The sequence below is a fragment of the Phalacrocorax carbo genome, chromosome 28 (assembly GCF_963921805.1).
Source record: "Phalacrocorax carbo chromosome 28, bPhaCar2.1, whole genome shotgun sequence".
Lineage (NCBI taxonomy): Eukaryota > Metazoa > Chordata > Aves > Suliformes > Phalacrocoracidae > Phalacrocorax > Phalacrocorax carbo.
In genome coordinates, this window is record NC_087540.1 from 3709130 (window position 1) to 3734095 (window position 24966).

Here is a 24966-nt window from a genome sequence, read left to right on the forward strand (position 1 = left end):
GCCGCAGCCACACCCGCCCGCCCCGCCCCGCCCCGCCCCGCTCCGCTTCCGGCTCCGCCCCGCCCCGCCCCGCCCCGCTCGCTCCGCCCCGCCCCGCCCCGCTCGCTCCGCCCCGCCCCGCTTCCGGCTCCGCGCGCCGCGCCCAATCGGAGCGCGCTCCCGCCGGGACAGTAGGAGGAGGGGCGGGACCAACGCACGAAGGTGGGGGTGTGTTAGCGTGCTCCGTTGCCGTGGCGACGGGAAGGCGGGGTTTGTGTTAGGCTCGCCCTCCATGGGCGGTCCCCGCGGAGCTCCGCCCCCGCCCCGCTGGCTCGGGCTCCCCCGGGTCCTGCCGCCCGCCGCGGCCCTCCCGAGGCAGTCTAGCTCGATGGGCCGAGGCCAGCTGTGTGAGGTTTAACAAGGCCCAGTGCCGGGTCCTGCCCTTGGGTCACACCAACCCCAGGCAGCGCCCCAGGCCTGGGGCAGAGGGGCAGGAAAGTACCCGGCGGAGAAGGCCCTGGGGGTGCTGGCTGACAGCCGGCTGGGCATGAGCCAGCAGTGCCCGGGTGGCCAAGGAGGCCACCAGCCCCCGGGCTTGTGTCAGCACTGGGGTGGCCAGCAGGGGCCGGGCAGGGATGGGGCCCCTGTGCTCGGCCCTGGGGAGGCCCCACCTCGAGTGCTGGGCTCAGGTTTGGGCCCCTCGGGACAAGAAGGGCCTGGAGGGGCTGGAGCGTGTCCAGAGAAGGGCAGCGGGGCTGGGGCAGGGTCTGGAGCACAAGTGTGCTGGGAGGAGGCTGGGGGAGCTGGGGGGGTTTAGCCTGGAGAAGAGGAGGCTGAGGGGAGCCCTTCTCGCTCTCTGCAACTGCCTGAAAGGAGGCTGAAAGGGGGGGAGGGCTTGGTCTCTTCTCCCAAGTAATGAGTGACAGAACACGAGGAAAAGACCTCAAACTGTGTCAGAGGAGGTTTAGATTGGATATGAGGAACAATTTCTTTACTGCAAGAGCGGTCAGGCCCTGGCACAGGCTGCCCAGAGGCAGTGGAGCCACCATCCCTTGGGGTGTTCAAAAACCATGTAGCCATGGCACTTCAGGGCATGGCTTAGGAGGCCTGGGGGTGCTGGGTTGCGGGGATGGACTTGGTGATCCTAGAGGTCTTTTCCAACCCTAATGACTCGTTCTGTGACCCCAGGGCCCGGGTAGCGCCGATCAGAACCCACTCCCCGCCACGCCCCGGCCGGGACCGGCCCCTTTAACACCTGCGGCGCCCGCGAGGCTCCGCCCCCTTACGTCACCACGCCCCACCCCGCGCTCGCGCTCTCCCCCCTCTCCGTTCCAAGATGGCGGCGGCCGGGCGGGGCTGAGGTGTTCCCGTCGCCCGCAGGTACCGGGAACGGGTCCGGGAGGGGGGAGCGGAGCCGCAGCCGGAGCCTCCCGCCGCCGGCCTCACCCTCCCCCTTCCCCGCAGCGCCCCGCGATGCGGCCCGGCCCGCTCGACGCCTCCAGCCGCCCCCGGTGACCCGCCCCCCCCGCCGGTGCCCCGGGCCGGGTCCCCCCGCCATGCTGCGGCGGCTGCTGGAGCGGCCCTGCACGCTGGCCCTGCTCATCGGCTGCCAGTTCGCCTTCGTCGCCTACTTCTCCCTGGGGGGGTTCCGCAACCTCACCTCCCTCTTCGGCCGCGCCGCCGGGCCCGTCTTCGACTACTCCCGCACCCACGACGTCTACGCCAACCTGAGCCGGCTGCTGCCCCGCCGGCCCGCCCGCCCCGACCCCGCGCAGCCCCTGCCCTTCTGCCCCGAGCGCTCGCCCTTCCTCGGTGAGTTGTGGGGCCGTCGCCCCGGGGGTGGGGTTGGAAATCCCGGGCGGGGGGCCCTGGCCCGGCCGCGGCGGGGTGGTGGCGGGGCGGGGACCGGAGAACCGGCTCCGCAGCTGCCAGCCCGGACTGACCGGATGAGCAGGCAGGGCCGGTCCGGGGAGGCTCCCCGGGGATCCGTGCCCTGCCGTGGGTGCCGTCCCTGCCGCCCCGCGCCAGCCCCCTGCCTCCCCTCCGTGCAGTCGGCCCGCTCACGGTGAGCTTCAGCCGGGTGCCCACGCTGGAGCAGATCCAGGCAAAGAACCCAGTGGTGCAGGAGGGCGGCCGGTACCAACCCTCCACCTGTGAGCCCCGGTCCCGCACCGCCATCATCATTCCCCACCGCAATCGCGAGACCCACCTGGGCCACCTCCTCTACTACCTGCACCCCTTCCTGCAGCGCCAGCAGCTCCAGTACGGCATCTACGTCGTGCACCAGGTGAGCCCGGCGGGCGCCAGGGGCTTTGCCAGGAGCTTTGTCAGCGGCCAGGCTCGCACCGGGGGCCGCCGCTGCCAACTGCCTTTCTCCGCAGGCAGGTAACTCCACCTTCAACCGTGCCAAGCTGCTGAACGTGGGGGTGAAGGAGGCGCTGAAGGACGAGGAGTGGGACTGCCTCTTTCTCCACGACGTCGACCTCATCCCCGAGAACGATCACAACCTCTACACCTGCGACCCCTGGAACCCCAAACACGTCTCCATTGCCATGAATAAATTTGGCTACAGGTGAGTGATGGCAGCTGGGAGTGAGCCGGGAGCGAAGGGACTGTCCCAGGCCCGGGCTCAGCATTTGTCCCCCCCCACAGCCTGCCATACCCCCAGTACTTCGGGGGGGTCTCGGCTCTCACCCCCGACCAGTACATGAAGATCAACGGTTTCCCCAATGAGTACTGGGGCTGGGGCGGCGAGGATGACGACATTGCCACCAGGTAGGACACTGCAGGGACCTGCTGGTCTCGCTGTCGCCTGTGATCATGTCCTGCTGGGAGGCACCGGCTGCTTCCCGGGGCCCTGGGATGGCATCACCATGCAGGACAAGAGCATGGGGGCTGTTGCTGCTGCACCGGGGGGGGATGCAGATGGCGTCCCCACGGCCTGGCACCCTTGGGTGATGGCGGGGCTTGTCTGCAGGGTGCGCCTGGCCGGCATGAAGATCTCCCGCCCACCCATCTCCATCGGTCACTACAAGATGGTGAAGCACAAGAGTGACAAAGGCAATGAGGAGAACCCTCACAGGTTGGGGGGCTGGCAGGGGACTTGGGGGGGCCGGTGGGGGTCTTGGCAGTAATGCTTCCCCTCCCTTGCCCCTTCCAGGTTCGATCTGCTGATCCGCACGCAGCGGATGTGGACACAGGACGGGATGAACTCCCTCACCTACACACTGCTGGCCAAGCACCTTCACCCGCTCTACACCAACCTCACGGTGGACATCGGGACGGACCCCCGCGCCGGCCGGGGCCGCAGGGGGCTGGTGCCAGGCCACGAGGGCCAGAGGTACCGCAGCAGCACCAGCCTCTTCCGGGAGGAGATGCTGCGCAAGCTGCCCCGGGACGCCGCGGGGTGGGGGGACCAGGGGCTGTCCCTGTCCCAACGGATGCCCACAGCCACCACACAGCAGCTGCTGGTGGGTAACAGCACCCAGGGTGGCGCCGGCTCCCTGCTGGCACCAGGGATCACCCAGCGCAGCCCCGAGGCTGCTGGGGAGGGTGATGCCCACCCGGAGAACAGTGCTGGGGCAGCTGTGGCACAGGAGGAAGGGACCCTGCCCACCCGTGGGAACAACCAGAGCTTGCCGCAGGGCGCCCGCTAGCCGCTGGCCGCTGCAGCCCCACACGGACTCTGCCTGCCACAGCCTGGTGCCGGAAAGGGGCCGCCCATTGTGCGTGGGGTCAGGGAGCTGTGGCTGGGATGGTTGCACTGAGGCCTCACTGGAGAGACTAGGGAAAGCAGCGAGCCCTGGGGCCAACTGCCTGGGGTGCTGCTGGCCATGGGGCCGGTGCCTGATACTGGGGGGCACCCTCCGGGACAGGGTGCAGGGAGAGCTGGGGACTTGCCCGACACCATCTCCCCAAGGGCTGCGGGTGCCTGAAGGTGGTTGCAGGCTGCGCTGCCAGCGCATGGTTATTTATTCTATTTATGAGCTGCTCCCTGGACCTTTATAAGGGTTTTTTCAATTAAAAAAACACTTTGTCCTACTGCTGCGGGGCGGCTGCCTGGTGCCAGGAGGGGACACGGGGATGCCAGGGCTCAGTGCAGCTGCCCCAGCAGCTGCCCGACGGCTGCTTTGGCACTGGCGATGCAGTCGTTGACAGAGACGCCGGTGTAGGAGGCTCCGATGAGGCTGAGGGGCAGCTGCTGCTCTGCCAGGAAGCGGCTGATGCGCTCTGTGGGGATGGGGAAGGGTGGTGGGCACCTCCATGGGGGTCAGGGGACCCCCATGCCCTGTCCCTGCCTTACCTGTTCGCTGCCAGTGGCCCAGCGTGTACTGGGGGATGCAGGCCTGCGGGCAGGGAGAGCCAGTGAGCCCTAGGGGACACACTGGGATGCTGCTGAGCCCCCCACCCTGCAGTGCCATCACCCACCTGGTGCACCTTGATGATGGAGTGGGTCGGGGCCACCTCTAGGCCCAGCTGCTCCCGCACAGCTGCCTGTGCCCGCTGTAGCAGCAGTGCTGGCGCCGCTGCCGCTGGGTCCCCGAAGCTCTGCCCAAACCAGGCACCTCCCAGCATCACCTATATGGCACCGGGGGCACCATGAGGCCCCCCAGATCAGCCTTGTCATCCCCCCCGCCCCATCCCTGGTGGCTCACCGTTAGCCGCACTGAGGCAGTCCCCATGCCATCGTGCTGGGGGAAGGCCACTGAGTCGTAGACGATGCCCAGGAGGGAGGCATCCTCAGAGGAGGGCACCAAGTGCCCAAAACCCTGGGCAAGAGCAGCAGCATGAGCAGGATGGGGTCACCCATGGGTGCTGGCATCACCTGTGGGTGCTGCTCTTACCGTGACAGGCAATGTGACGCCCTCATACTGCAGGTTCACCACGGCCACTGATACAGCCGGGATGTGCCGCAGCTCCTGTGCCAGCGGCTCGGCCTCGGCTGGCAGGACCTCAGCCAGGGCTGGGAGGAGAGATGGGAGATCAGGGTGGGTTCCCCCTCCTCCTTGTCCTGTGGGACCCAGGTGTCCGTGCACCCCCACCCTTACCTGCAGCTGGGAGGGCGCTGACCACATGGTCGGCCGTCACAGTGCCATCTGCCAGAGTGAGCTGTGGGGAAGGAGAGCAGTGTGGGGGGCACTGGGAAGGGGACCCAGGTGTCCTGGCACCCCCCACCCCAAGGCCCTACCTGCCAGCAGCCATCGGGGCGGCGGCGCAGGCGGCGTAGGCGTGCGTGGCAGTGCAGCTCGATGCCGCGCGGGCGCAGGAAGGCGGCCAGCGCCTCAGCCAGGCTCTCCATCCCGCCCCGCAATGACCACTGGCTCCAGCGCTCGGCCCGCGCCCGCCAGCTCAGCCCTGACTCGGCCCCGCGCTCCTTCCCTGCGAGTGACAACGCCAGTGTCCCCACATGCCATAGTGGCACCACTGGGGCGTCCCCCCCACCCATTCCCCCCAGCCTGGCGCTCACTGGAGCCCAGCGCCAGCCCCAGCAGAACGGATCGCCGGCGCCGCTCGGCCTCGAAGAGCGCGGGGAAGCAGGAGCGGACACTCAGCGCCCGGCAGTCTCCGGCAAACACCCCCCGGCACAGGCTGTCCACGGCGATGTCGGCCACCTGCAGGGACATGGTGGGGTGAGGCCGGTCCCCGCCCGGCTCCTGTGGGCCCTGATAAGCCCTCGGCGCTATCGCCTGGCGCAGGCGCCCACCTCCTGGCCAAAGCGGCGACGAACGAAGGCGTGCACGCTCTCGTCGGGCTCCATCCCAGCCGGCGCCAGCAGGTCCTGCACCCCGCTCCAGAGCAGCGCGCGAGAGAAGGGGGGTACCGGCCGCAGCAGGCCCCTGAGGACACAGAGGGCTCAGGGCAGGGCGGCCCACGGGTGGCACCGGGCTGGCAGCGGGGCGGGCACCTACCCCAGGCCCGAGGGCAGCTTGTGCAGGGCCCCACCGGTGTAGAGGAAGCGGTTCCTGGAGGCCGGGTGGTCCCCGGGGACGGGCAGGACATCACTCTCCAGGCCGAGCTCGGTGACCTGCGGGGACACGGGCAGGACGGGGCGGGACGGGCACGGCAGAGGACACAGGACCTGCCCTGGGGCAGCCTCGGCCAGATCCCGGCACCACACAGGGAGCCAGCGGGCCCTGCACCCACACAGGGACACCCCCCCCGCCCCGTACCCAGGCATCCACCGAGGGACCCCTCCCAAGACCCCGGCAACCACCCAGGGACCCCTCTCCCCCAGCACCCTGCTCCCAGAGACCTTCTGGCACCCTGCAGCCAGCCCCAGGTTCCCCCCCCCCCGACCACTGCACCGTGGGACCCCTGTGCATCCCCAGGGACCCCCAGGACCCTGATATCCATCCAGGGACACCCCCCGGCCCAAGGACCCCCCAGGGATCCCACCCCAAACTCCAGCAGCCCGGACCAGCCCAGGAACCCTCCAGACCCCAGCACCCCGGGACCCCTCTGTCTCCCTGATCCAAGCCCCGGGGACCCCCGATCCCGCCCCAACCCCCCCTACCATGTGGAGGGTGTCGGTGCCCACGGCCCCGCCGGGGCGGATGCCCCTGGGCCCGTGCTCGAACACGGCCCCCTCGGCCGTGCGGGTGCTCTGCAGCCACCCCCCCAGCCGGGCGCTGGCCTCCAGCAGCAGCACCTGGGGACACCGCGGTCACACCGGGGGAACCGGGGGGGGCACCGGCGGGCACCCGGGCTCCCCCGCCGCGGGGAGGGGACGAAGCCACCCGGGCCGCGCTCACCTTGGGCGGGCGGGGGGCGCGGGCCAGGTGGTAGCAGGCGGCCAGGCCGCTGATGCCGCCCCCCACGACGGCCACGGTGGGCGGCATGAGGGAGCCGGGCCGGGCGGGCGGGCAGGGAGCGGGGCCGCGCCGAGCGCCGGGGCACCGGCACCACGGTCCCCGCAGGGCTCCGTGCCCGCCCCTGGGCGGGGCTAAAGGCGCGCCGCGCCAATGCCACGACGCTGTTGCCTGATGGACAAGCGCGGGGACCACCCGCCGACACGCTACGGCGGCCGGGTAGGGCCAGGAAGCAGCGCGGAACGGCCGCCACAGGTGACCTACGCCCCGCCCCTCAGTCTCGCCTCGCCCGTGCACTCGCTGCCCCGCCCCCGCAGCTCACCCGCCCAATCAGCTCTAGTCCCGCCCATCTAAGACCCGCCCCCTTCAGGCAAAGCCACTCCGGACACCACGGCAAGACCCTCCCCTCTGCGATTATCCCCGCCCCCAAGCTGAACAGCACCCCGATTCACACCCAAACAAGCTCCGCCCCCTCCCATGGCCCCGCCCCTCACACACCACCCCCAGCCAGGGCCAACCCTTCACACCTCCAAACTTTGGCTTATTTTTTTTTTTTTAGTAAATTTATTCACAAAAGTGCCACCTGGGCAGTGGGGGCTGCAGCCACCTGCCCTCTGTCCACACCCCGACACGTGGGGCTGGGGGACCGGGGCCTGGGGAGGGGGCAGCCCCCCGCCACGAGGGGCTGGGGGGGCTGGGGCGGCTCAGGGCCTCCTGCCGGGGGGCTCCTCCAGCTCGTAGAAGAGGACGTAGCCCTCGCTGGACGGTACCTGGTTCTCGCTGATAGGCGAGACGCTGCGGCAGCACCCTCAGCCCACGCCCACCCTGGCCAGGCAGGGCGGGTGCAGGGCCCGGGCGAGGCGGGGGGCATCAGGGGGTGGGGGGCACCTACCGGGAGTCGTTGTAGACGCGCCAGCCGGCTGGGTCCCGGCAGAAGGCGGTGTAGTGGCCGTAGTGAACGCTGCCCGAGTGGTTGCAGAGGGCATAGAGGCTGTAGACGGGGCTGCCTGTGGTGGGAGGCTGGGCTCAGTGCTGCTGTGAGGGGCTGGCGCTGCCCCCCACTGCGTCCCCCCTGGCCCGGCCCGCCCCGCCCCGTCTCACCCGCCTTCTCGCTGGCGAACTCCCGCAGGTTGAGCTGCTGCAGGGGGAAGTCCACAAAGACGGAGCATTTCTTGATGGAGTAGCGGGTGGTGGAGAATCGGTTCAGGTCTGGGCAGCATCAAGGGAAACGCGGCCCCGAGCAGCTGAAGGGGTGGCACCCCGGGACACCCCCACACCCCTCATGCGAGCACCGGCAGCTCCGAGGGTCCCAGGCCTCTCCCCTGGCCCCCCACCCTCCAGTCCCCAAAGGATACGGAGCACCAGGATGCGGGGGAAGCGCTGGATGGTCAGCTTCTTCGTGCTCCTTGTCCGCTGCCGGCACTTGTCACAGACCTGCTGGCGACACGGTGCCAGTGAGAGGGGGCCGGGGGTGCCGAACCCAGGGTGCTGAGCCACCCGCCCCAGCCTCTTACCGGGGCGTTCTCCGAATCCAACTCCTCCTCCTTGGTGAAGAGGCTGAAGCAGTCGTGGAGTGAGACCTTCCCACTGGCAAAGCTCTTCTGCAGAGGGAGAGGGTCAGGCAGGGGGCTGGGGGGTGGCTGGGGGGGACAAGGGTTGGCCGGGGGGCTCTGCCCCATCCCTACCTTTGGGATGGGCAGGGAGAGATCGCAGAAGACCTCAAAGGTGGTGGAGCGGTAGCCGCATGCCTGGCACTTCAGGCAACTCTTCAGCTGCCCCACAAAGAGGTCTGGGGGCAAGGGGGGGGCATGAGGCTGGGTGGAGAGGGGCACCCTGAGGGGTTTTGGGAGTACCAGGAGGGGTCACCCCTGCCCATCAGCACTCACCCACAATCTTGCTGTCCTCCCTCTCCAGGTATCGCTTCCACATCTGGTTGGCGCGTTCGTCATCGCTGCAGGGAAAGGCAGCGGGTCAGGGTCGGTCCCCATGGCCAGGGCTCCCCCCTGCGACCCCTCTCCCCCTCACCTCAACGTCTCGGGGTCCTCCAGCGCGGGGGTCCGCCGAGCGTCTGAGAGGATGCTGGGAGTCCTGCGGCCCTTGCGGTTGATCTCCACGTGCAGCCGGTCCATGAAGAACTTCAGGAACTCCTGTGCATCCTGCTGGCTGCGGCAGGACGGACCCATTGCACCCACTGCTGCCCAGCTCCCCAGGAGGCAGGGGAGCTGCCAGGGGGTCCCCCGGGGCTGGGGGGGGGGGGCGCAAAGCCTCACCTGTATCCAGTGAAGGAGGGAACATATTTCTGAAAGACGGCCTTGAAGCGCCCGGGGTTGACAGCCTCGGAGGAGTCAGGGTGCCAGAGGGCAGCGATGACATCGGCAAAGGCTGTGGGGACGCGGGACGCGCTGGGTGTCAGCACCAGCGGGGTTTACATAAGACCAGGGGGGATTAGCTGCAGGGGGCTCCTGTCCCACCTTCGGTGAGCTCCTGGGGGGCGCGGGGGCCGGGGGGCTGCTCCTGCTGGAAGTCCCGGCGCAGGCAGTAGTCCCGCAGCGGCTTGGTGCTGCTCAGGCACTGCAGCACGGCGTTCATGAAGCACTGCGGAGAGCGGTGGGGATGCGATGACACCCTGTGGCAGGGCCGCTGGGCCTCGCATGGGCATGTCCCCCACAATCCCCTTGTGCCCCTGACCATACCCTGCTGTGCCATGGGGACCCCTGAGGGGTAGGGGGATCCCTGGGGATGTGCCGGCCCCAGCAGGTGGGAACCACTTGGTTACGGCCACTGCGAGCCCAGGGGAACCCCGGGTCCCTTGCACACCCCAGGACAGAGGGACGGGTGGGTTCGAGGGACATGGGGACACGGGGACGCAGGTGCTTACCGTGTTGCCCAGGTTCCTGAGACCGACATGGCCTGAGCCCAGCAGCAGGGTGTGATGGGTCTGCAGGGACACAAAAGGACATGAGTGAGACCCATTCCTATGCAGCAAACCCCTCTGGCCACCCCTTGGCTTCCTACGGACAGACAGACGGCCGACCCTCAAGCGTCAGAGGCTTCACCTCGCCGCTGACGAGCAGCAGCCCCATGACAGCCGTGTGTACCACCGACTCAGAGATGTCGGCGCCGCGGCCCTGCAGATCCCGCTTGGTGAGCAAAGTGCGGTGCAGCTTGCGTGGCAGCTCCACCAGCGTGGCTCCCTGCAGCCCCGGCATGGCTCCGGCACCGCCCGGGCGCTGGGACGGGACTGCGGCACCAGCGTCGCCGGGCCCCTCTGCCTGTCTAAGCCACAGCTCATTAGCTGATCCGATTTCCCCTGGCTATTCTGGGCCTTGCTGGAGGCTCATCTCGGGGGGATTAATTAGCAGGAGAGCCACCTTGGGGACAGCGAGCGCCCGGAGGACGGCGAGCGGAGGCAAACACACCTGCCTGCCCCACACCACACTGGTGAGGCGCAGGAGAGCATCATGGGGAGCAGGGTGGCTTGGCGCGATGGGGGCGGCCCCCTGTGCCGCCAGCGAGGGATACGCTGTGGGGGCTGAGCTGCATCCCTGTCCCCTGCCAGCACAGGCCCGGCCCTGGGATTTCGGTGCACCTAATCCCCCCATGTGGCCCACGGTGAGTGGAGGACAGGACCTGTCTGTTCCATGGGAAGAAGGCTGATGCAGAAACAGGCACGGTACCAAGCAGCCCCCAGCAGCCCTGGAGCTGAGGGGACTCAACCCTTTCGCAGCGGGGACCCCCCAGGAAGAACGGTGCAGGGAGAGGTGAGACCGGCACCGCTGTCCCACCCCAGTGGTGTCACCGACCCCCAGGAGCGAAGCTGCCGCCCTGCAGCCAGGGGCAATGGGAGGGCCAGGGCACGCCCCGCTGGCAGAACAAATCCTGAGGGTCTTACAGCTGCCGCCTTCTCCTCAGTCCTGCCGGGTGCTGGGGCTCTGCCCAGGGCGGGGCTGCCGGGTGCCGGAACGCTGGGGCTGTGGGCGTACGGGGGGTCGGGGGCAGTACGAGTCCTCGGGCAGCCCTCAGGCCGGACGGAGAGCAGCGGGGCAGTAGGCTTCCCATCCAGCCCCGGAGAGACATTGACCCTCCGGAGAGAGGAGCTCCTCCTGAGCACCAGCGAGCCGGCGCTCAGCTGGTGGCCACAGTCCCTCAGCACCAGCCGGCTCAGCACCGCTGCCACGTCCTCGGCACGGCTGCCGCCCTGGCTCAGGTCCCCGATGCTGATGGATTTGGAGCGGGCCAGGTTGCTCCGCCGGCGCTCTGCTTCACGCCCCACCAGCGAGGCCCCGGTGGGCAGGGAAAAGGAGGCGCTGCCCGGCACGGCGCCCGCCTGTGGAGAGCCGGGCACCCGCACCGCGTGGTCTGCCTTCACGGGCCCCCGCCGGCACGCTGAAGCGCGGAGAGCTTCCCCACGTTTCGAGGCTCGACCCCGGTCCAGCTCCAGCTTCTTGCTGCGGTCGTCCAGCGGGCCGGGCCGGGGCGGCAGGAGGCGAAGCTTGGGGGCCGGGGAGAGCCCGTTGGCAGCAGCGGCGGAGGCCAAGGCGGCAGCATGACGCTCCTGGCTCAGGGCCCGGTGCCCGCTGGGCAACTTGGTGGCAGCCTTGGGCTGGGAGGTGACGACAGTGTGGTCCCTGGCCCGGCCGACGCGGTGCTCCGAGGCTTGGGGCATCGTGGGGACAGACAAGAGAGGAGCCCTGCGGGGAGAGGGACCAGGCTGATGCCGGCGACACCAGGCTGGCGCACGGGGACACTGGGGCACGCACCCACCTCTCTCGCCGTGCCTCCTCGCGCCAGCACTGCTCACAGCCCCCAGTGGTGAGCGGCTGGCCGGAGAGTCCCGTCGGCAGGGGCCCTGCGGCACAAGGAGAGATGCTCTGGATCACCCGACGGGACCAGGGGACCCCACGGCCCCCCTCACCCGTCTGCCGTGGCACCGATGGGAGGCGAGTACTGTGCCGTGCTTCCTGAGCCAGCAGGTGAGTCACAGAGGTGCTCGGCACCGCCGGCAGCGGGTTCCTCCCACCTGCCCACTCCAGGCTCTGCCAAAACACTGCTTGGAGCAGCTGGGCTCTGCCGAAACACCTCTCGGTGCGGCCGGGCGGCGATGCAGCCATCTCCCGGCACCTGCTCCGTGGGGACACCTGGTGCTGGCGAGGTGCAGGCCCCGCGGGGAGGCTGTTGGCGTTCAGCACACCCCGGGGAGGGCGATGGCTGCTGGCTGTGCCCGGAGAGCGGCTCTGCAGGAGCTGGATGCTGCTGGGCGCTCGCCAGCTCAGCTCCGGCCGGCCGGGAGGGGTGGAGGGAGGGATGGCCGGTGGTCCTGCTGCCGGTGCAGCCGCAGCACGGCGAGACCCCCCCAAGGTCGGGGCGAAGGGCCCCACGGGCCTGCCCGTGGCGATGGCAAAGGCTTCCAGCCCCCCGCCCTGCCCACCCTGTACGCCGGGGAACCCCCGTCCTGCCCCCTGCCCCGCAGACCACCCGCCGCTGTCCCCTGCCCTGGTCACCCCCCCCCCCCATGGGGCCCTGCACCCCACCCATACCCCATCCCGGTACCGGGGGACACCCTGGGGAGGGGGGTGAGGGTGCCTGCCCTCCTCTCTCTCTCCTGCCGCCCCCTCCCGCGCCTCCCGGTGCCCCCCGCCCCCGCCGGGCCGCTCCCCCCTCCCCGCCGCACCTCCCGCGGGCCGCCATGGCAACAACTCCCGCACCACCCGCCGCCATCTTTGTTCCTCCCGACCGCCGCTCCGCCCCCGGCGGCTTCGCGCGCCGCACTGCGCCTGCGCCGGCTGGGCGCGACGCCCCCTCCCTTCCCGACAGTTCCGCGTCGCTATGGAGACCAAGCGGCGTCTCTCTCCCCCCAACCATTCCCCTCTTAAAGGGGCCACCACCCCCTGTTTTCTTAAAATGACAGAGTCCCTCAATAAAGTGTTACTGTAGGTTCGTGCAGGGCGGCCGGACCCCGAGGGCCGCGACCGTCCCCAGCCCCCCACCGGGACGCCCCAGAGCAGCAGGAAGGGGCAATGCTGGGGCTGAAGAGTTTATTGGGGAGCAGCAGCAGCGGCAGGGGGTGGTGGGGGGACAGTGGGGGGGGGGGGGGGGCTGCACACCCCTCCCCACCCCCACCGCTCACTTCTCCTTGTGCTGGATGATGCCTTTGGTGACGAGGTCGGGGATCTCCACGGCCAGCCAGGGGCCCAGCTGTAGTAACAGAGGGTGAGCGGCCCCCTGTGTGACACCCCTCCCTGTGGGTGACACCCCCCTCCCCCCCACAGGTGACACCCCCTGACTCACCCCCAGTGCCATCAGATGGGCCAAGCCGAATTTGGGGACGTTCCTGGCCCAGAGAGGCTTGAAGTGGTCGCTGAGGCAGATCTTGCCCCCCCTGCGGGGAGGAGGGAGCTATCAGCTGCCCCACATCCTCCAGAACCCCCCCAGGTGTGGGGCACCCCCAGCCCTGAGACCCCCTCCCCCACCTGTACATCTTGGCCGTCTTCCCGTCCAGCTCAGGGATGGCGATCTCGGGGGCGGTGGAGGGGTAGGTCACCGGGATCTTGGGGGGTGGGGGACACACACGACACGTGGTGGGGTCAGCGGTCCCGCGGGCACCCCCAGCCTCCCCGACCCCCCCCCAACACTCACATCAAACTCGATGGCGAATTCGTACTTGAGCAGCTCGTGGACATACCAGCACTTCCCGAACCACCTGTAACACACCGTGGGGGGCCCGGCCCCCGCCCCCCTCAATCCCGAGCCCCACCCGGACACCGGAGCGGCCCTGGGGCGGGGGGAGCCCCGGCCCCGCTCACCCACCGGGTGCCCTCGGCGTTGGACTCCAGGCGGAACCAGTCGTTATCGGCGCGTTTGTTGTTCTCCACGTACTGGGGAAGGGAGGGGGGGAGTGGGGGTGAGCGGGGCCGCCCCGAGCCCGGGGAACCGGCGGGGAACCGGCGGGTGTGCGGTCCCGGCGCACCTGGATGAGGGCGCGGTACTCCTCCTTCAGCCGCGCCGCCCAGCCCTCCCGGTCCCGCGGCCCCGCCGCCGCCCGCAGCAGTGGCAGCTCCGCCACCGCCCGCCGCGCCGCCTCCTCCGCCATCTCCCCGCCGCCGGAAGCCGCCCATCTTGGCTCGGGGCGGAAGTGACGCTCGCAGAGGCTCTGCTTCCCGCGACACCATCTTGCTTAGGGGCGTGACGCGACGGCGGGGGTGGAGTGTAGCGGGCCGGTGCCGCCATCTTTACTAGGGGCATGGGCAGGGCGCGACGCCGCTCCGACGCCTCCATTTTTAGTGCTGGCGGCGCTGAGTTTGTCGGGTCTCAGCTGCGCTCACCCCTCCCCGGGGGCTCCCCGACCCCGACCCCACAGCACCAAAGACACGGCAGCGGCTCCAGGGCTTTATTGTCACAGGTGGGGTGGTGGGGCTGCTAGAGCAGGGCTCAGGGCTGCCCCTCACCCTTGCCCAGGTCCAGCAGGGAGGAGAAGAGCTTGAGGATGTTGCCCCGCAGCTCCTGGGCCAGTGGCTCCAGTTGCTTGTTGGCCCGGTCCAGGTAGGACCTGGGGGAGAGTCGACCAGTGAGGGGGGGGCCAAAGGGCAGCCGAGGGGAGCCCCCCTTGCCCCCTGTCCCCCTCCGTACTCAGCCTGGCTGCGCAGCTCCTCCACCTGCAGCTTCTCACTCATGAAGTCGGAGAAGGTCTGGAATTGGCGGGTGAAGAAGTTCTCGGTGGCTGGAGGGGCAGCGTCCTCCTCCGGAGCCTCACGCCTCACCAGGGCGGCCTGGAGGCTGCAGACGCAGAGCAGCAGCAGCAGGGCGGCCACCAGCACCTTCATCTTGGTGGGGCTGGGGGTCTATGTGGCCGGGTCAGTGGTGGCTGGCCAGCCCCATGGCTCTGCTATCCCTTCCTGCCCCCTCCTGCCCCATGGCACCTTCCCATCCCTGCCCCGTCGCTGCTCCAGTATCCCCATTGTGCCTTGTCCCACCCCATGGAACCTCAGTCCCATCCCTGCCCCGCAGCCCTGCCATCCCGCTCCCACCCCATCCCAACCACACAGCGCCCTCCCACCCTATCCCAGCCCCATGGCTCCACTGGCGCCATCCTGCCCCACTCCTGTCCCATCCCACCCCATGGCACCTCCATGCCCACCCTGCCCCATCCCTGCCCCACAGCCCCATCCTGCCTGGGCGCTGGGTGCCAGCTGCTGCTCACCTGGGTAGGACTCTGGGGGTGCGGGACTAGGGGTGCCCCCTTAGGGGCTGCTTATATCCCCCAGGCCAGCTCCCGCCCCTGGGCCAGGGGGGCCGTGCCGGCCCCTGCCACAGCTTGGGTAAACACAGCCGGGGTAAGGGTCGTTGCAGAGGACCGGCCCCTCCTCGTCCTTACCAGGGGTGGCCCCACACCCCGGGGTCCTGTCCCTGTGTCCCCAGCACCCCGTGGCCCTGGGCAGGACATGGGTGGTGGGTGACAATAGGCCAGGGACTGGGGCTGTGAGGGGCTTGGCTGGTGGCCCTGCGGCATGCGGTGACCCTTAGCATGTTGGTACCCCAGGATACATGCAGTTGCCCTGTGGCATGTTGGAGCCCTGTGGCAAGTGGTGGCTCCGTGGCACGTCGTGGCCCTGTGGCAAGTGTGGCCCCATGTTGTGTTGCAGCCCCAGCACACAGCAGGACCCCCAGAGCAGTCCCAGGGCCTGCCTATACCCCAGGGTACCCCCGTACCCCCACTCCAGCACCCACCAGCCCCTCTGCCCTAGCCCTGCAGGTGCCAGTGGCCACCCCACCCCACGTTCCTGGCTCGGTAGGGGGACCCTGGGGGCTGCACACCCTGGCCCACCCCGGCTGCCACCGGCACCCGCGGGGCGAAGGTCGTCACCCGCCTTATCGCTGACCCTCGGCCGCCAACGTGACGGCGTGACTCAGCGCTGGGCAGGCAGGGGCCATCCCCATGGGGTCCCAGATGGGGCTCCCATGGCGGGGGCGGACACTGGGGACGCCCCACCACGGGGCGGGGCAGGGGCCAACTCCAGCATTGTCTGGGGACACGGCCAAAGGGCACCTGGGCGGCACTGGGGACAAAAACTCTGTCCCCTGGGTCACCAGTGGGGCCACCGGGCACATTCCCCTCCGAGCCCTTTCCAGGAAAGCTGCTGGCAACGGCAGCAGGGGCAGGGGATGGTTGGGGGCGAGCATGGGGAAGGCCCAGGGGCAGGGGGCAAGGACCGGCACATGGGACTGGGGACGCGGGACGAGGAGGGGATGTGGGGCAGGGGACATGGGGATGAGACCAGCCCCTTGCAGACAGGGAGGGGACAGGGCAGGGGGCACGGGGGGGGGGGGGAATTGGGACACAGCCAGCCGTGTCTAGGGATGCAGGGAGGGGGACAGAGGGGACGCGGGGGGAATGGGACACGAGGGAGGAAACGGGATGCGGAGGGCGGGAACAGGGAGGAGATGGGGGATACACGGGGCACGGGGGTGGGGTGGGGGGTGGGCGGGTGCGGGGCGGGCCCGGCTGAGCGCGGCGGGGGCGGAACGCGGCAGGCCCGGAACGGCGCCGCGCGGCGCCGGGGGTCCGAGGAGCACGATCCTGACCGGCCCCGCCTCCGCCGGCTCAGCCAATGGGCGGCAAGCGCTGCCCTCACCCGAGATGGCGGCGGCGGCTTCGCGAAGGCGTTTCCGGTGGCGCCGGTGCCCGTGGCCGCGATGGCTGCGCCCGGCGGGGAAGGGGGGGGCGGGCGGCCGTAGGGCCGGGCCGGGCCATGGGCAACGTGCTGGGCCCCGCCGCGCCCCGGGCCCCGCGCCGGGGGGAGCCGCTCGGCAGCCCCGGCAGCTTCGATGAGCTGCACCGGCAGTGCAAAGGTGGGGCCGGGGGGGACACCGCGGCCGGGGGGGACACCGCGGCCGAGGGGACACTGGGGCCGGGCCCCCGGCTGGCCCGGGGCAGTGGAGGGTCCCGGTGGCACTGGAGGACGGGCTGTGGGTGGCCCTGGGAGGGGTGGGGTGTCACCGGGGGGCTGGCCCGGGGCGGGGGCGGGGGGCGGCAGGGGTGGCCCCCCTCAGCCCCCTGCTCTCCCCAGAGATTTTCCCGCAGCAGATGGAGGGGGTGAAGCTGATCGTCACCAAGACGCTGAGCAGCCACTTCCAGGTCAGGGGGACATTCAGGGACCCGTGGGGCCGTGCTGGGGGGCGTCCGCTGCCGCCCCCGGGCTGCCCCCCTGTCCCCCGCTGACGTGCAGTCCCCGCAGGTGACACACACGGTTCACATGAGCACTCTCGGCCCCTCCAGCTACCACTTCAACGCCACCTACGTGGGGGACCGGCAGCTCAGCCCCACTGAGGTGAGACCCCGTGCCCTGGGGTGGCCCTGGGACAGTGGGTGGCCCTGGGGTGGCCACAAGGTTCTGGAATGGCACCAGGATGGGTAGGGGTTAGCCAGGGGTAAGGGAGTCCCAGCCTGTGGCTCAAACGGGGGTGGGACGTCCCTGGCCCCGCAGCTGACCACCCCCTGTCTCCAGGTCTTCCCCACATTGGTTGGGGACATGGACAACAGCGGCAGCCTCAACGCCCAAGTGCTGCACCTCGTCGCTGAGCGCATCCGCACCAAAGCCGTCTTCCAGGTGGGGCCGGGTGGGAGAGAACCCTGGGGCGGGGGGTGCTGGGGCATCTCCATCACCCCCAGGCGGTGGCAGGGACGGTGGCAGGACCCGCCGTGGTGCCCATCCCCTTGCAGACACACCAGGCCAAGTTCGTGACGTGGCAGTTCGACGGCGAGTACCGGGGGGACGACTGCACTGCCACCCTCACGCTGGGCAACCCTGACCTCCTTGGAGAGTCTGGTGAGCGGGGTGTCCCCCCCCAGCTGCCGGGCCCAGGGGGGCCGAGCGCTGAGGGCTGTGCTGTCCCCACAGTGATCCTGGTGGCCCATTTCCTCCAGAGCGTCACCTCCCGCCTGGTCCTGGGTGGGGAGATGGTTTATCACCGGCGGCCAGGGGAGGAGGGAGCCATTCTCACGCTGGCGGGCAAATACACGGGTATGCAGGCACCCTGCGCTTGAGGGGGCCTTTGGTGCAGCCCCGGGGGTCCTGCCCGCCATGCTGGCCCTGGGAGGACACCCTGGCTCCCCTTGCCCTCCGATTTGCTTCTCTCTTCCAGCTCTGAAGTGGGTGGCGACGCTGAACGTGGGGTATGGCGGCGCCCACGCCAGCTACTACCACCGAGCCAATGAGCAGGTGAGTGGCCCCTATGTGTCCCCATCCCCTGTGTGACCCTGTCCTGCCCCGGGCCCTCATGTTTTCTGCCCCCCAGGTGCAGGTCGGGGTGGAGCTGGAGGCCAACACACGGCTGCAGGACACCACCTTCGCCTTTGGCTACCAGCTCAACCTGCCGCAGGCCAACATGGTCTTCAGAGGTGAGCAAGGAGCCGCGCCGGCACTTGGCACCCCCAGCGCTGGCTGGGCGCTCACCCTGCCCCCTGCCCCCCGCAGGGCTCCTGGACAGTAACTGGAGTGTTGGGGGGGTGCTGGAGAAGAAGCTGCCCCCCCTGCCTGTCACCCTGGCTCTGGGCGCCTTCCTCAACCACTGGAAGAACCGTTTCCACTGCGGCTTCAGCGTCATCGTGGGCTGAGGGGCCGCGGGGGCGGCTGGCATGTGCCACCGTCCTGCTCAGGGAGCCGCCGCGCCGTGCCGTGCCGTGCCGCAGGGGTGCCAGCCAGGCCCCGCTCTCACGCCGCAGTACTGGGGGAGCCCACGGAGGGGGAACCTGGTCTCTTGAGGCCCGGGGGACACTGTAACAGTGCGTGGTGGCTGTTAGCGCCTTTGGGCTGAGGAGAGGCTGCCGCTGGGGGTCTCCACCCCCCTGGCGCTCACCCACGCCACCGTCCTCGCCCCAGCACCGTGCTTCCCTCTGCTCCCACCACTCCTCTGCCTCGGTTTCCCTCCGGCGGTGCAGGGGGTGGCTCTGGGCCACGGCGGGGGCTGGGGGTGCCGGCAGTGCCCGTGTGTGCACCCACGGAGCCTGGAAAAATAAAGGAGCTTTACTCTGCCCTGCAAAGTGCACTGGTAGCTGGTGAGCCCTGGTGCTCGCAGCCGGGGGCCGGGGCTTGGCGCAGGCTCTAGCTGATGATTTCGGAGAGCAGCGGTGTCATGGAGGACAGGTCCTGGATGTGGAGGATCTGTCGTGTGTTCTCCATCTTCAGCGTCTGCAGCTCTGTCAGCAGCAGCAGCAACTTTGCGTAGAGAAACCTGGGGCGGAGGGGAAGTGCCTGGCTCGGACCTGGTGGCTGTCCCCACGGCAGAGGGGACTGTGGCTCTGCCAACCGCCCTGGCATGTACCTGCCCTCGGGCATGGGGTGCCGGTGGTCAATGTAGCTCTTGAGCGTCAGGGCCACCTTCTCCTGGAACTGGTCGACAAAGTCCCGCTGGGCGATGCTGGCATGGTCTGGAGGGTAGGATGGGCAGGCAGCCATCAGCGGGGCCCAGGGGATGCCCCGCCGCGGCCACCATAGTCCGTACCTGGTGAGAAGAGCTGCATGGCCTGGAGCAGGACGTACTCGGCCTCGTGCAGCTGTAGCTTCTTCAGGCTGATGTGGAACTTGAGCAGCGGCTCCAGGTAGATCTGCTGAAAGCCAGCTGAGGGGAGCATGGCGGTGACAGGTGAGCTGGGACAGGGACGTGGCTGTCCCCGGCTCCCCGGTGGCGCCGTCGCCCCCCCCTCACCCAGGGCTCCGTCCTTGATGGTGTAGCAGTGCTGCCCGCACTCCCAGGCATTGGTCTCCACATTGAAGACGGTGTTGAACTGGATCTGGCAGATCTCCATGGCAGCCCCTTTCAGCAGCGAGATCTGGTCGTCGATGGGCAAGCTCCTGCTTGGGGGGTTGAGGGGAGGTGTCATGGCTGGGGTGGTGGCAGGGGTCTCCTGCCCGGCCCCCTCCCCACAGACCTGAAAGCTGGGATCTCCTTGGCGAAGTTGATGATCTGCTGGATCATGAAGGTGCCGAGGTCAGCAATGTGAGGCAGCATGGAGAAGACGTCGGGCAGCACGTCCTCGTCCAGGCAGTCTGGCTGCGGAGATGGTGGCCACGCGGCAGGGGTGCCTGGTTCCAGCGGGCTCTGTGGCTGCGGGCTGGGGACGTAGAGACGCACAGCGGGCTGTGGCGGCAGCAGCCGAGGTATCAGTGCCGTGCCAGGGCGCCTGTGGGGACGTCCAGGTCCCGGGGGTCCCTACTCACCCAGTAGTGTGTGAACTGGGAGAAGCTGGAGTCAAAGGTGCGCTGGTGGGCCACAATAAGGATGTCGATGAGCTCCTGCTGCTCCGCCGTCAGCCCCTCCGGCTGCTCCTGCGCCAGCCGCCGCTGCCCCCGCAGTGCCCGCCGCCGCCGCAGCGCCTCCTCCGACATGATCACTGCCGCCCCACCGCCACCGTCACCCCCAGACTGGGGAGCGGGGTCACCGGTGGCACAGCCCCCCATCATGTTCTCCCAGGTGCTTGAAGATGCCACTGCCCCATGGTCCCCTCTCCCCAGCGGCGTCCCCATTGTCCTCTCTCTCCTGCACCCCCCCTGCTGTCACCTCTGTGCCCCTGTCTCTTGCTGTCCCCTTGCCCCTGGGCTGCCCTGTCCCTTCTGCCCCTGTGTCCTTCTCTGCCATCCCACCCAGGCTGGTCCTCTCTGTCCCTTGTCCCTCACCCACGTCCCCTCATCCCCTTTTCCCCCATGTTCTCCCACCCAGGTCCTCCCTCTCCCCTCTGCTCTGTGTCACCCTCATCCTCCCCATATCCCCTCTGTGTGACCCCATCCCCTCTCCCCCCATGTCTCCCCCACTGTCCCTGTGCCAAAGCACTCACTGTCCTTCCGCATGCCCATGTCAAGGCACTTCTGGAGGCGGCAGGCCTGGCACTGCCGCCGCTTGGCCTTGGTGATGGGGCAGCTCCGGGCGAAGGGGCAGGTGAAGCGGACGCCCTTGTTGATGGAGCGCCTGGGGGTACACAGGAGCTGTGAGTCCCTGTGGGGGGTCCCTGGTGTGTCCCTGGGGGGGACAGAGGGGCCATAGGGGCTGGGGACAGGATGTCGCGGGGCAGGGGCCACCTCTGGCCCCCAGGACCCTGTCACCACTGTGCCCTGGAGAAGCTGAGTGGCCTGAGCACTCAGTGGCAGCATCTATCCCACCTTGTCCCCCGCTCTGTCCCATCCCACCCCATCCCCTGGCTCTTGCCCGGTGCCACAGAGCAGTCCCAGTCCCCCTGCAGTGGCAGCCCCCACCTGAAGAAGCCCTTGCAGCCCTCGCAGGTCATGACGTGGAAGTGGTACCCAGTGGCGCTGTCCCCACACACGGCGCAGACCTTTTTCTCCCTGGGCTCTTCGTCCTCCCCTCTGGGCACCTGGGTGCCTGGCAGTAGGCAGGAGCTAATCTCTGCATCCGAGGGGCTCGACATGGACATGGCTGGGGATGCAGATGATGGTGCCTGGACTGGGGGGACTGCAGGGAGGATAGAGGCTGCAGGGCCGGGCGGGTGCACATGGGTGCGTGTGGCTGTACACACACTGCAGCTCCCGCTTGAGCAACACCCCGCACCGTGCCCTGCAGGCAGCTCTGCCTGTCCCGCAGCCACTGCCCTGACACCGGCTTCCGCGCCCTGTCCCCTGTGCCTACCCTCAGAGCCACCCCGTCCCCCCCACCCTGCGGTGCACTGCCCTCATGCACCCACCCGCCGCCACGACCTCCTGCCCCAGCCGCCACTGAACTGCCTGCATGATGCCCCCGAAGGTGGCCGGTGCCGGTTGGTGCTGGTACCTGGGACCCGGTGCCCAGCAGTGTGGCCGGTGCCCGGTGCTCGCTGCCGCACAGTGAGGGGCCACGCAGCCGCCCGTCCCCGCTGCCTCCCAGCTGGAGCCTGTGGAGTTTGAACCTTGAACTTGAGTGAGGCTGCGGCAGGCGGGGACACGCAGCACGTGGGCGGGGGTAACAGGCGGGGACAGGCATGGCAGGTGCGGGGGACGTGCATGGCAGACGCGGGGACAGGCGGGCGGGAGGACACACGTGGGCGCTGGGGGAGGCGTTTGGGGTGCCAGAGCCCCGAGGGGACAGGAACTGCGGTGGCCGTTCTGCCACCGGTGACCCCAGAGGAAGGACCCTGCCACCAGCTGCCGTGGGGAGTTGCCAGCAGTGTCCCCACCCCAGGGTGCCTGGGCAGGGCCTGTCCCCTTTGGGGTGCCCCGGGATGGTGGCACCTCGGGGGGGTGATGACGGACACGGTCCCCCCGGGTGCCCCCGGGTCCGGCTCCGCGGGGTGTCGAGGCTCAGGGCGTGGGGTGAGACACGCGGGGGGGCGGGTCCCCCCCAGGCCCCGCCCCCGCGTCCCATTGGCTGCCTGAGGCCGTCACTCAGCCGCGCCCCGATAAAGGTGGCGGCGGAGCGCGGGGCGCCGCACACCGGGAGCGGCGGTGGCGGGACCCGTTATGAGCGAGGTGAGGGCTCGGCGCCCGGCAGAACAAGGGGTTTTCCCTTTTTCCTCTAGTTTTAGCAACGGGCTGGGAGAGGAGCTGCTCTGGGAATGGCGGGGTGGGGGAGATGCTGCTGCCCGGGGGGGCGGGGTGGGGCTGGAGGCGGGGGGGGGTCCCGGCAAAGCGGAGCCCGTGGCCGTCCCGCACCCTGCTGCGGGTTTGCTGCCGGGGGCCCCGTGTCACCCCCGAGCACCCCTTTCTCTCTGCAGCGCAGCCCCCATGAGTCCCCCTCTGCGGCAGAAGCCCCCAGCGGGCAGGAGGAAGGTGAGGACCCCTGGCACTGGCGGGGTGCACCCTGCAGGGTACCCTGTCACCAGTGTCACCGCTGTCCTGAGCCCTCCCGGGGCCCCCTGCTCTGCCCCAGTGTCTGAGACCTCACTGGCTGCTCCCAACCCCGGAGCCTCCAGGATCCATGGCGGGGGGGTGGGGTGGTACCTGGCTGGGTTTGGGGACCTGCTCTGTCCTTCCTCTGGCCCTTGAGGGGGTGATGGGGTGCCCCCTGGGTGTCCCTCACCCGAGGTTGGGGGTGATGGGATGTCCCCTGCCTGTCCCCTGTTGGGGGGGTGCTGGGGTGAATCTGGGGGTGCCAGGATGTAGCCAGAGCAGCCCCTGTCCTGTCACCCCCCACCCCACAGCCAAAGCTGTCAGCCCCAAGAAGGTGGAGGAGGAGGAGGAGATCGACATCGACCTGAGCGCACCTGAGACAGAGAAAGCCGCGCTCGCCATCCAGGGCAAATTCCGCCGCTTCCAGAAGCGGAAGAAGGAGTCGGGGCCCTGAGCGGCTGCAGGGACCTGCAACCCCCTGCCCACGGTGGGCGCCCCGCTCTTGCACGTGGGCATGGCCCCATCCTGACCTCTGCCATGCCGGGTCTGCCCTGCCCTCTGTGAGCGGGGCTGGAGGGGGCTCAGCCCTTCCCTACCCCTCGCCCACCCCTGAGCCAGGACCCCGGGTGAAGCTGGAGGGTCGATGTGGGGGGGATGTGGCTAAGTCCTGCGTCCCCCGGCGTGCAGGTGGCCCTTGTGTGAGGGAAATGCCATTCTCCTCAAGGCAGCCCCCATTTCCCCATCCCTGGCAATGCTGGCTGCTGGGGACATCTGGGGTAGGGGGACACCAGTGTCCCCTGAGCAAAGGAAGTCCCTGTCCTGTCCCAGGGGGTGGGACAGTGCTGGGGGCACAGGTCTTGCTGCAGCCCACTGCAGGGAAACCGGGGCTCCCCCAGCACTGGGATGCTCTTCATCCTTGCACTGCCCCCTCCCCACCTTCCTGTCATTGTCACCCTCCCCTCCCCTGGGGAGTCTTTTAGCATGTGTAAAGATTAAACCATCGGGAAGAGGAGCCTGGCTGGTGTGTGGTCTGTGGGAGGGGGTGTGGGGAGGATCCCCAACCCTTTGGGACCCCCAGGTCCCCGTTCTCTGGGGGAGTGGAGTCGAGCCCCGTTAAAAGGAGGTCACAGGTCCCTGGGACCAGGCTGTCCCTGCCGGGGGGGGGGGACACAGGCAGGGGTGTCCCCAGGATGTGGGTGGAGGGTTCCCCCCCTTGGGAATGGCTCCCTCCCACCCTGGGATCTCCCATCACCCTGGATTTGGGTGTTTCCCCACAAAATTCTGCTTAATTTATCAGCTGCTGGATCTCAGCCCCCAGAGCCATGGCCTCGTTTCCCATCACACCACTCTTTGCAGTGGCAGTGAAAGATGTCACCACTTGCTCCTCTTCCTTGGGGGACAAAGGTCTTGCGGTGTTGCATCCTTCCAGGAATCAAAGTTTTGCTCAGGGCTGGCTTTGGCGGTGGTTCCCAGCCCTGGTTCCTGCTGCAGCACCATCAAGGGCAGCCGCAGGAGGTACAGAGGTACCTGGGTTGCTGCTAGTGATGAGTTTAAAAATAAAAAAGTGCTTTGGGGTGGTTAAAACAAAGCATTTTGGGGGATTTGCACCAGGGTTTCTTGGTGCTCAGATGTGAGGTGGCTGCAGGGCCAGTCCCTGCAGTGCCCGATGCCATGGGGTGACCAGGGACGCTGGGACCCGGCATGGAGCCACAGCACGTTAGCAGAAATAGCTCCCTGGAAAGAAAAATAATGTCGGTGGCCAAGGGAAAAGCAGGGCCCAGGGGACGCCCTGGGGGTGGGCTTGGCCCCTGCTTGCTCAGTAGACTTATTAGGGAAAGCCAAATATAGCCCCTGCAGTGCTGCGGGTGGGGGGGCAGCGTGGGGGCCCCTCCTCGCAGCCTTGGCTTTGTCGGAGTGGGAGCGAGCGCTCCCAGTTTGCTCCTGTGCGGAGTTGGATGGCGCAGCTGCGGGATGGGGCTGGCACTGAGGCCTGGGGCGGGAGCGCTCCTGCTCCCTTCCAGCGCAGAGTCAGCCCGTCCCCAAAACTGCTCCTCGCCACACTGGTGCCACGGTCCCTCCCTGAGCTCCACGGCGAGGACAGTGACAGTCACTGTGGGGTGAGCAATGGCCATGGAGGGAGACCCCTGCCTGTCCCAGGGGGACCCCTACCCACCACACGGCCATGCTTGGGGCTGCACACCCAGGGTGGGACCTGAGACTTGGCCTCTGCCTTAATTGGGGTGAGCTTTAATTAATGCAAATGCAACAGCTTGATGGGGACAAGGGGGAAGGTGGCCCTAGGCTGGGGCACAGCCATCATAGGTGGCCTTGGGGACAGCCCCACCAGCTGAGGGGGGTCCCTGGGTTGC

At 69.0% G+C, this 24966-nt stretch overlaps 8 protein-coding genes across 13 annotated transcripts; 3 read left to right on the forward strand and 5 right to left on the reverse strand.

The window, feature by feature from the left end:
* Positions 1 to 1318: 1318 nt before the first annotated feature.
* On the forward strand, positions 1319 to 4020 carry B4GALT3 (beta-1,4-galactosyltransferase 3). Of its 2 annotated transcripts, XM_064475051.1 has the most exons (7): positions 1319 to 1359; positions 1444 to 1791; positions 2031 to 2266; positions 2361 to 2551; positions 2632 to 2754; positions 2957 to 3061; positions 3140 to 4020. In XM_064475051.1, the coding sequence occupies exons 2-7, from the start codon at positions 1536 to 1538 to the stop codon at positions 3633 to 3635; spliced, it is 1407 nt and encodes a 468-aa protein (XP_064331121.1). In that variant the 5' UTR covers positions 1319 to 1359; positions 1444 to 1535; the 3' UTR covers positions 3636 to 4020. The 2 variants fall into 2 exon arrangements, with proteins under 2 accessions (XP_064331121.1, XP_064331122.1); XM_064475052.1 differs by lacking the exon at positions 2632 to 2754.
* On the reverse strand, positions 3934 to 6940 carry PPOX (protoporphyrinogen oxidase). Of its 2 annotated transcripts, none has more exons than XM_064475050.1 (12): positions 6732 to 6940; positions 6494 to 6628; positions 5889 to 6004; positions 5684 to 5816; positions 5447 to 5591; positions 5168 to 5358; positions 5028 to 5118; positions 4824 to 4942; positions 4635 to 4748; positions 4408 to 4557; positions 4283 to 4325; positions 3934 to 4209 (listed from the first exon to the last, which is right to left on the reverse strand). In XM_064475050.1, exons 1-12 carry the CDS (start codon positions 6816 to 6818, stop codon positions 4073 to 4075), a joined length of 1461 nt encoding a protein of 486 aa, XP_064331120.1. In that variant the 5' UTR covers positions 6819 to 6940; the 3' UTR covers positions 3934 to 4072. The 2 variants fall into 2 exon arrangements, with proteins under 2 accessions (XP_064331120.1, XP_064331119.1); XM_064475049.1 differs by having other exon boundaries at positions 5028 to 5088; positions 6732 to 6917.
* A 380-nt stretch (positions 6941 to 7320) lies between these two features.
* USP21 (ubiquitin specific peptidase 21) lies at positions 7321 to 12505 on the reverse strand. The gene is made up of 14 exons (XM_064475048.1): positions 12460 to 12505; positions 11553 to 11637; positions 10681 to 11479; positions 9667 to 9726; positions 9260 to 9383; positions 9059 to 9170; positions 8814 to 8951; positions 8675 to 8739; positions 8474 to 8577; positions 8303 to 8389; positions 8144 to 8222; positions 7890 to 7997; positions 7681 to 7795; positions 7321 to 7583 (listed from the first exon to the last, which is right to left on the reverse strand). The coding sequence occupies exons 3-14, from the start codon at positions 11452 to 11454 to the stop codon at positions 7493 to 7495; spliced, it is 1857 nt and encodes a 618-aa protein (XP_064331118.1). The 5' UTR covers positions 11455 to 11479; positions 11553 to 11637; positions 12460 to 12505; the 3' UTR covers positions 7321 to 7492.
* A 304-nt stretch (positions 12506 to 12809) lies between these two features.
* Positions 12810 to 13914, reverse strand: UFC1 (ubiquitin-fold modifier conjugating enzyme 1). Its single transcript, XM_064475059.1, has 6 exons — positions 13756 to 13914; positions 13596 to 13663; positions 13425 to 13488; positions 13259 to 13335; positions 13077 to 13167; positions 12810 to 12983 (listed from the first exon to the last, which is right to left on the reverse strand). The coding sequence occupies exons 1-6, from the start codon at positions 13876 to 13878 to the stop codon at positions 12912 to 12914; spliced, it is 495 nt and encodes a 164-aa protein (XP_064331129.1). The 5' UTR covers positions 13879 to 13914; the 3' UTR covers positions 12810 to 12911.
* A 247-nt stretch (positions 13915 to 14161) lies between these two features.
* APOA2 (apolipoprotein A2) lies at positions 14162 to 15094 on the reverse strand. The gene is made up of 3 exons (XM_064475060.1): positions 14986 to 15094; positions 14415 to 14626; positions 14162 to 14334 (listed from the first exon to the last, which is right to left on the reverse strand). Exons 2-3 carry the CDS (start codon positions 14606 to 14608, stop codon positions 14217 to 14219), a joined length of 312 nt encoding a protein of 103 aa, XP_064331130.1. The 5' UTR covers positions 14609 to 14626; positions 14986 to 15094; the 3' UTR covers positions 14162 to 14216.
* Positions 15095 to 16286: 1192 nt separating this feature from the next.
* On the forward strand, positions 16287 to 18825 carry TOMM40L (translocase of outer mitochondrial membrane 40 like). Of its 2 annotated transcripts, XM_064475057.1 has the most exons (9): positions 16290 to 16634; positions 16853 to 16920; positions 17021 to 17113; positions 17291 to 17392; positions 17506 to 17611; positions 17684 to 17806; positions 17928 to 18004; positions 18081 to 18183; positions 18260 to 18825. In XM_064475057.1, the coding sequence occupies exons 1-9, from the start codon at positions 16394 to 16396 to the stop codon at positions 18397 to 18399; spliced, it is 1053 nt and encodes a 350-aa protein (XP_064331127.1). In that variant the 5' UTR covers positions 16290 to 16393; the 3' UTR covers positions 18400 to 18825. The 2 variants fall into 2 exon arrangements, with proteins under 2 accessions (XP_064331128.1, XP_064331127.1); XM_064475058.1 differs by lacking the exon at positions 17684 to 17806 and having other exon boundaries at positions 16287 to 16634.
* On the reverse strand, positions 18788 to 21670 carry NR1I3 (nuclear receptor subfamily 1 group I member 3). Of its 3 annotated transcripts, none has more exons than XM_064475056.1 (9): positions 21564 to 21670; positions 21032 to 21248; positions 20617 to 20747; positions 20003 to 20175; positions 19714 to 19922; positions 19491 to 19636; positions 19287 to 19403; positions 19107 to 19212; positions 18788 to 19016 (listed from the first exon to the last, which is right to left on the reverse strand). In XM_064475056.1, the coding sequence occupies exons 2-9, from the start codon at positions 21208 to 21210 to the stop codon at positions 18887 to 18889; spliced, it is 1191 nt and encodes a 396-aa protein (XP_064331126.1). In that variant the 5' UTR covers positions 21211 to 21248; positions 21564 to 21670; the 3' UTR covers positions 18788 to 18886. The 3 variants fall into 3 exon arrangements, with proteins under 3 accessions (XP_064331126.1, XP_064331125.1, XP_064331124.1); XM_064475055.1 differs by having other exon boundaries at positions 21032 to 21212; positions 21478 to 21670; XM_064475054.1 differs by having other exon boundaries at positions 21478 to 21670.
* A 653-nt stretch (positions 21671 to 22323) lies between these two features.
* On the forward strand, positions 22324 to 23609 carry PCP4L1 (Purkinje cell protein 4 like 1). The gene is made up of 2 exons (XM_064474727.1): positions 22324 to 22537; positions 22909 to 23609. The coding sequence occupies exons 1-2, from the start codon at positions 22324 to 22326 to the stop codon at positions 23049 to 23051; spliced, it is 357 nt and encodes a 118-aa protein (XP_064330797.1). The 3' UTR covers positions 23052 to 23609.
* The last annotated feature ends 1357 nt before the right edge of the window (positions 23610 to 24966 follow it).

What these genes read in the sequence shown, in the direction of transcription:
- B4GALT3 (XM_064475051.1), top strand. Translation starts at nt 1,536, where the DNA reads ATGCTGCGGCGGCTGCTGGAGCGGCCCTGCACGCTGGCCCTGCTCATC. An exon ending in GCATCTACGTCGTGCACCAG is followed by an intron (nt 2,267 to 2,360) that starts GTGAGCCCGGCG and finishes CTTTCTCCGCAG; the next exon opens with GCAGGTAACTCCACCTTCAA. An exon ending in AATGAGGAGAACCCTCACAG is followed by an intron (nt 3,062 to 3,139) that starts GTTGGGGGGCTG and finishes TGCCCCTTCCAG; the next exon opens with GTTCGATCTGCTGATCCGCA.
- PPOX (XM_064475050.1), bottom strand. Translation starts at nt 6,818, where the DNA reads ATGCCGCCCACCGTGGCCGTCGTGGGGGGCGGCATCAGCGGCCTGGCC. An exon ending in GTCGCCGCTTTGGCCAGGAG is followed by an intron (nt 5,592 to 5,683) that starts GTGGGCGCCTGC and finishes ATGTCCCTGCAG; the next exon opens with GTGGCCGACATCGCCGTGGA. An exon ending in GCCCCGATGGCTGCTGGCAG is followed by an intron (nt 5,119 to 5,167) that starts GTAGGGCCTTGG and finishes TCCCCTTCCCAG; the next exon opens with TGCCCCCCACACTGCTCTCC.
- USP21 (XM_064475048.1), bottom strand. Translation starts at nt 11,454, where the DNA reads ATGCCCCAAGCCTCGGAGCACCGCGTCGGCCGGGCCAGGGACCACACT. An exon ending in CTGAGGAGAAGGCGGCAGCT is followed by an intron (nt 9,727 to 10,680) that starts GTAAGACCCTCA and finishes GTGTCCCTGCAG; the next exon opens with ACCCATCACACCCTGCTGCT. An exon ending in GGAGGACAGCAAGATTGTGG is followed by an intron (nt 8,578 to 8,674) that starts GTGAGTGCTGAT and finishes CCTTGCCCCCAG; the next exon opens with ACCTCTTTGTGGGGCAGCTG.
- UFC1 (XM_064475059.1), bottom strand. Translation starts at nt 13,878, where the DNA reads ATGGCGGAGGAGGCGGCGCGGCGGGCGGTGGCGGAGCTGCCACTGCTG. An exon ending in AGTACCGCGCCCTCATCCAG is followed by an intron (nt 13,664 to 13,755) that starts GTGCGCCGGGAC and finishes TCCCTTCCCCAG; the next exon opens with TACGTGGAGAACAACAAACG. An exon ending in TCCAACGCCGAGGGCACCCG is followed by an intron (nt 13,489 to 13,595) that starts GTGGGTGAGCGG and finishes GGTGTGTTACAG; the next exon opens with GTGGTTCGGGAAGTGCTGGT.
- APOA2 (XM_064475060.1), bottom strand. Translation starts at nt 14,608, where the DNA reads ATGAAGGTGCTGGTGGCCGCCCTGCTGCTGCTGCTCTGCGTCTGCAGC. An exon ending in GAGCTGCGCAGCCAGGCTGA is followed by an intron (nt 14,335 to 14,414) that starts GTACGGAGGGGG and finishes ACTCTCCCCCAG; the next exon opens with GTCCTACCTGGACCGGGCCA.
- TOMM40L (XM_064475057.1), top strand. Translation starts at nt 16,394, where the DNA reads ATGGGCGGCAAGCGCTGCCCTCACCCGAGATGGCGGCGGCGGCTTCGC. An exon ending in GCTGGCGGGCAAATACACGG is followed by an intron (nt 17,807 to 17,927) that starts GTATGCAGGCAC and finishes TCTCTCTTCCAG; the next exon opens with CTCTGAAGTGGGTGGCGACG. An exon ending in GGCCAACATGGTCTTCAGAG is followed by an intron (nt 18,184 to 18,259) that starts GTGAGCAAGGAG and finishes TGCCCCCCGCAG; the next exon opens with GGCTCCTGGACAGTAACTGG.
- NR1I3 (XM_064475054.1), bottom strand. Translation starts at nt 21,523, where the DNA reads ATGCAGGCAGTTCAGTGGCGGCTGGGGCAGGAGGTCGTGGCGGCGG. An exon ending in CATGGGCATGCGGAAGGACA is followed by an intron (nt 20,176 to 20,616) that starts GTGAGTGCTTTG and finishes GTGGGGCGGCAG; the next exon opens with TGATCATGTCGGAGGAGGCG. An exon ending in CATGCAGCTCTTCTCACCAG is followed by an intron (nt 19,213 to 19,286) that starts GTACGGACTATG and finishes CCTACCCTCCAG; the next exon opens with ACCATGCCAGCATCGCCCAG.
- PCP4L1 (XM_064474727.1), top strand. Translation starts at nt 22,324, where the DNA reads ATGGCGGGGTGGGGGAGATGCTGCTGCCCGGGGGGGCGGGGTGGGGCT. An exon ending in CCCCAGCGGGCAGGAGGAAG is followed by an intron (nt 22,538 to 22,908) that starts GTGAGGACCCCT and finishes CCCACCCCACAG; the next exon opens with CCAAAGCTGTCAGCCCCAAG.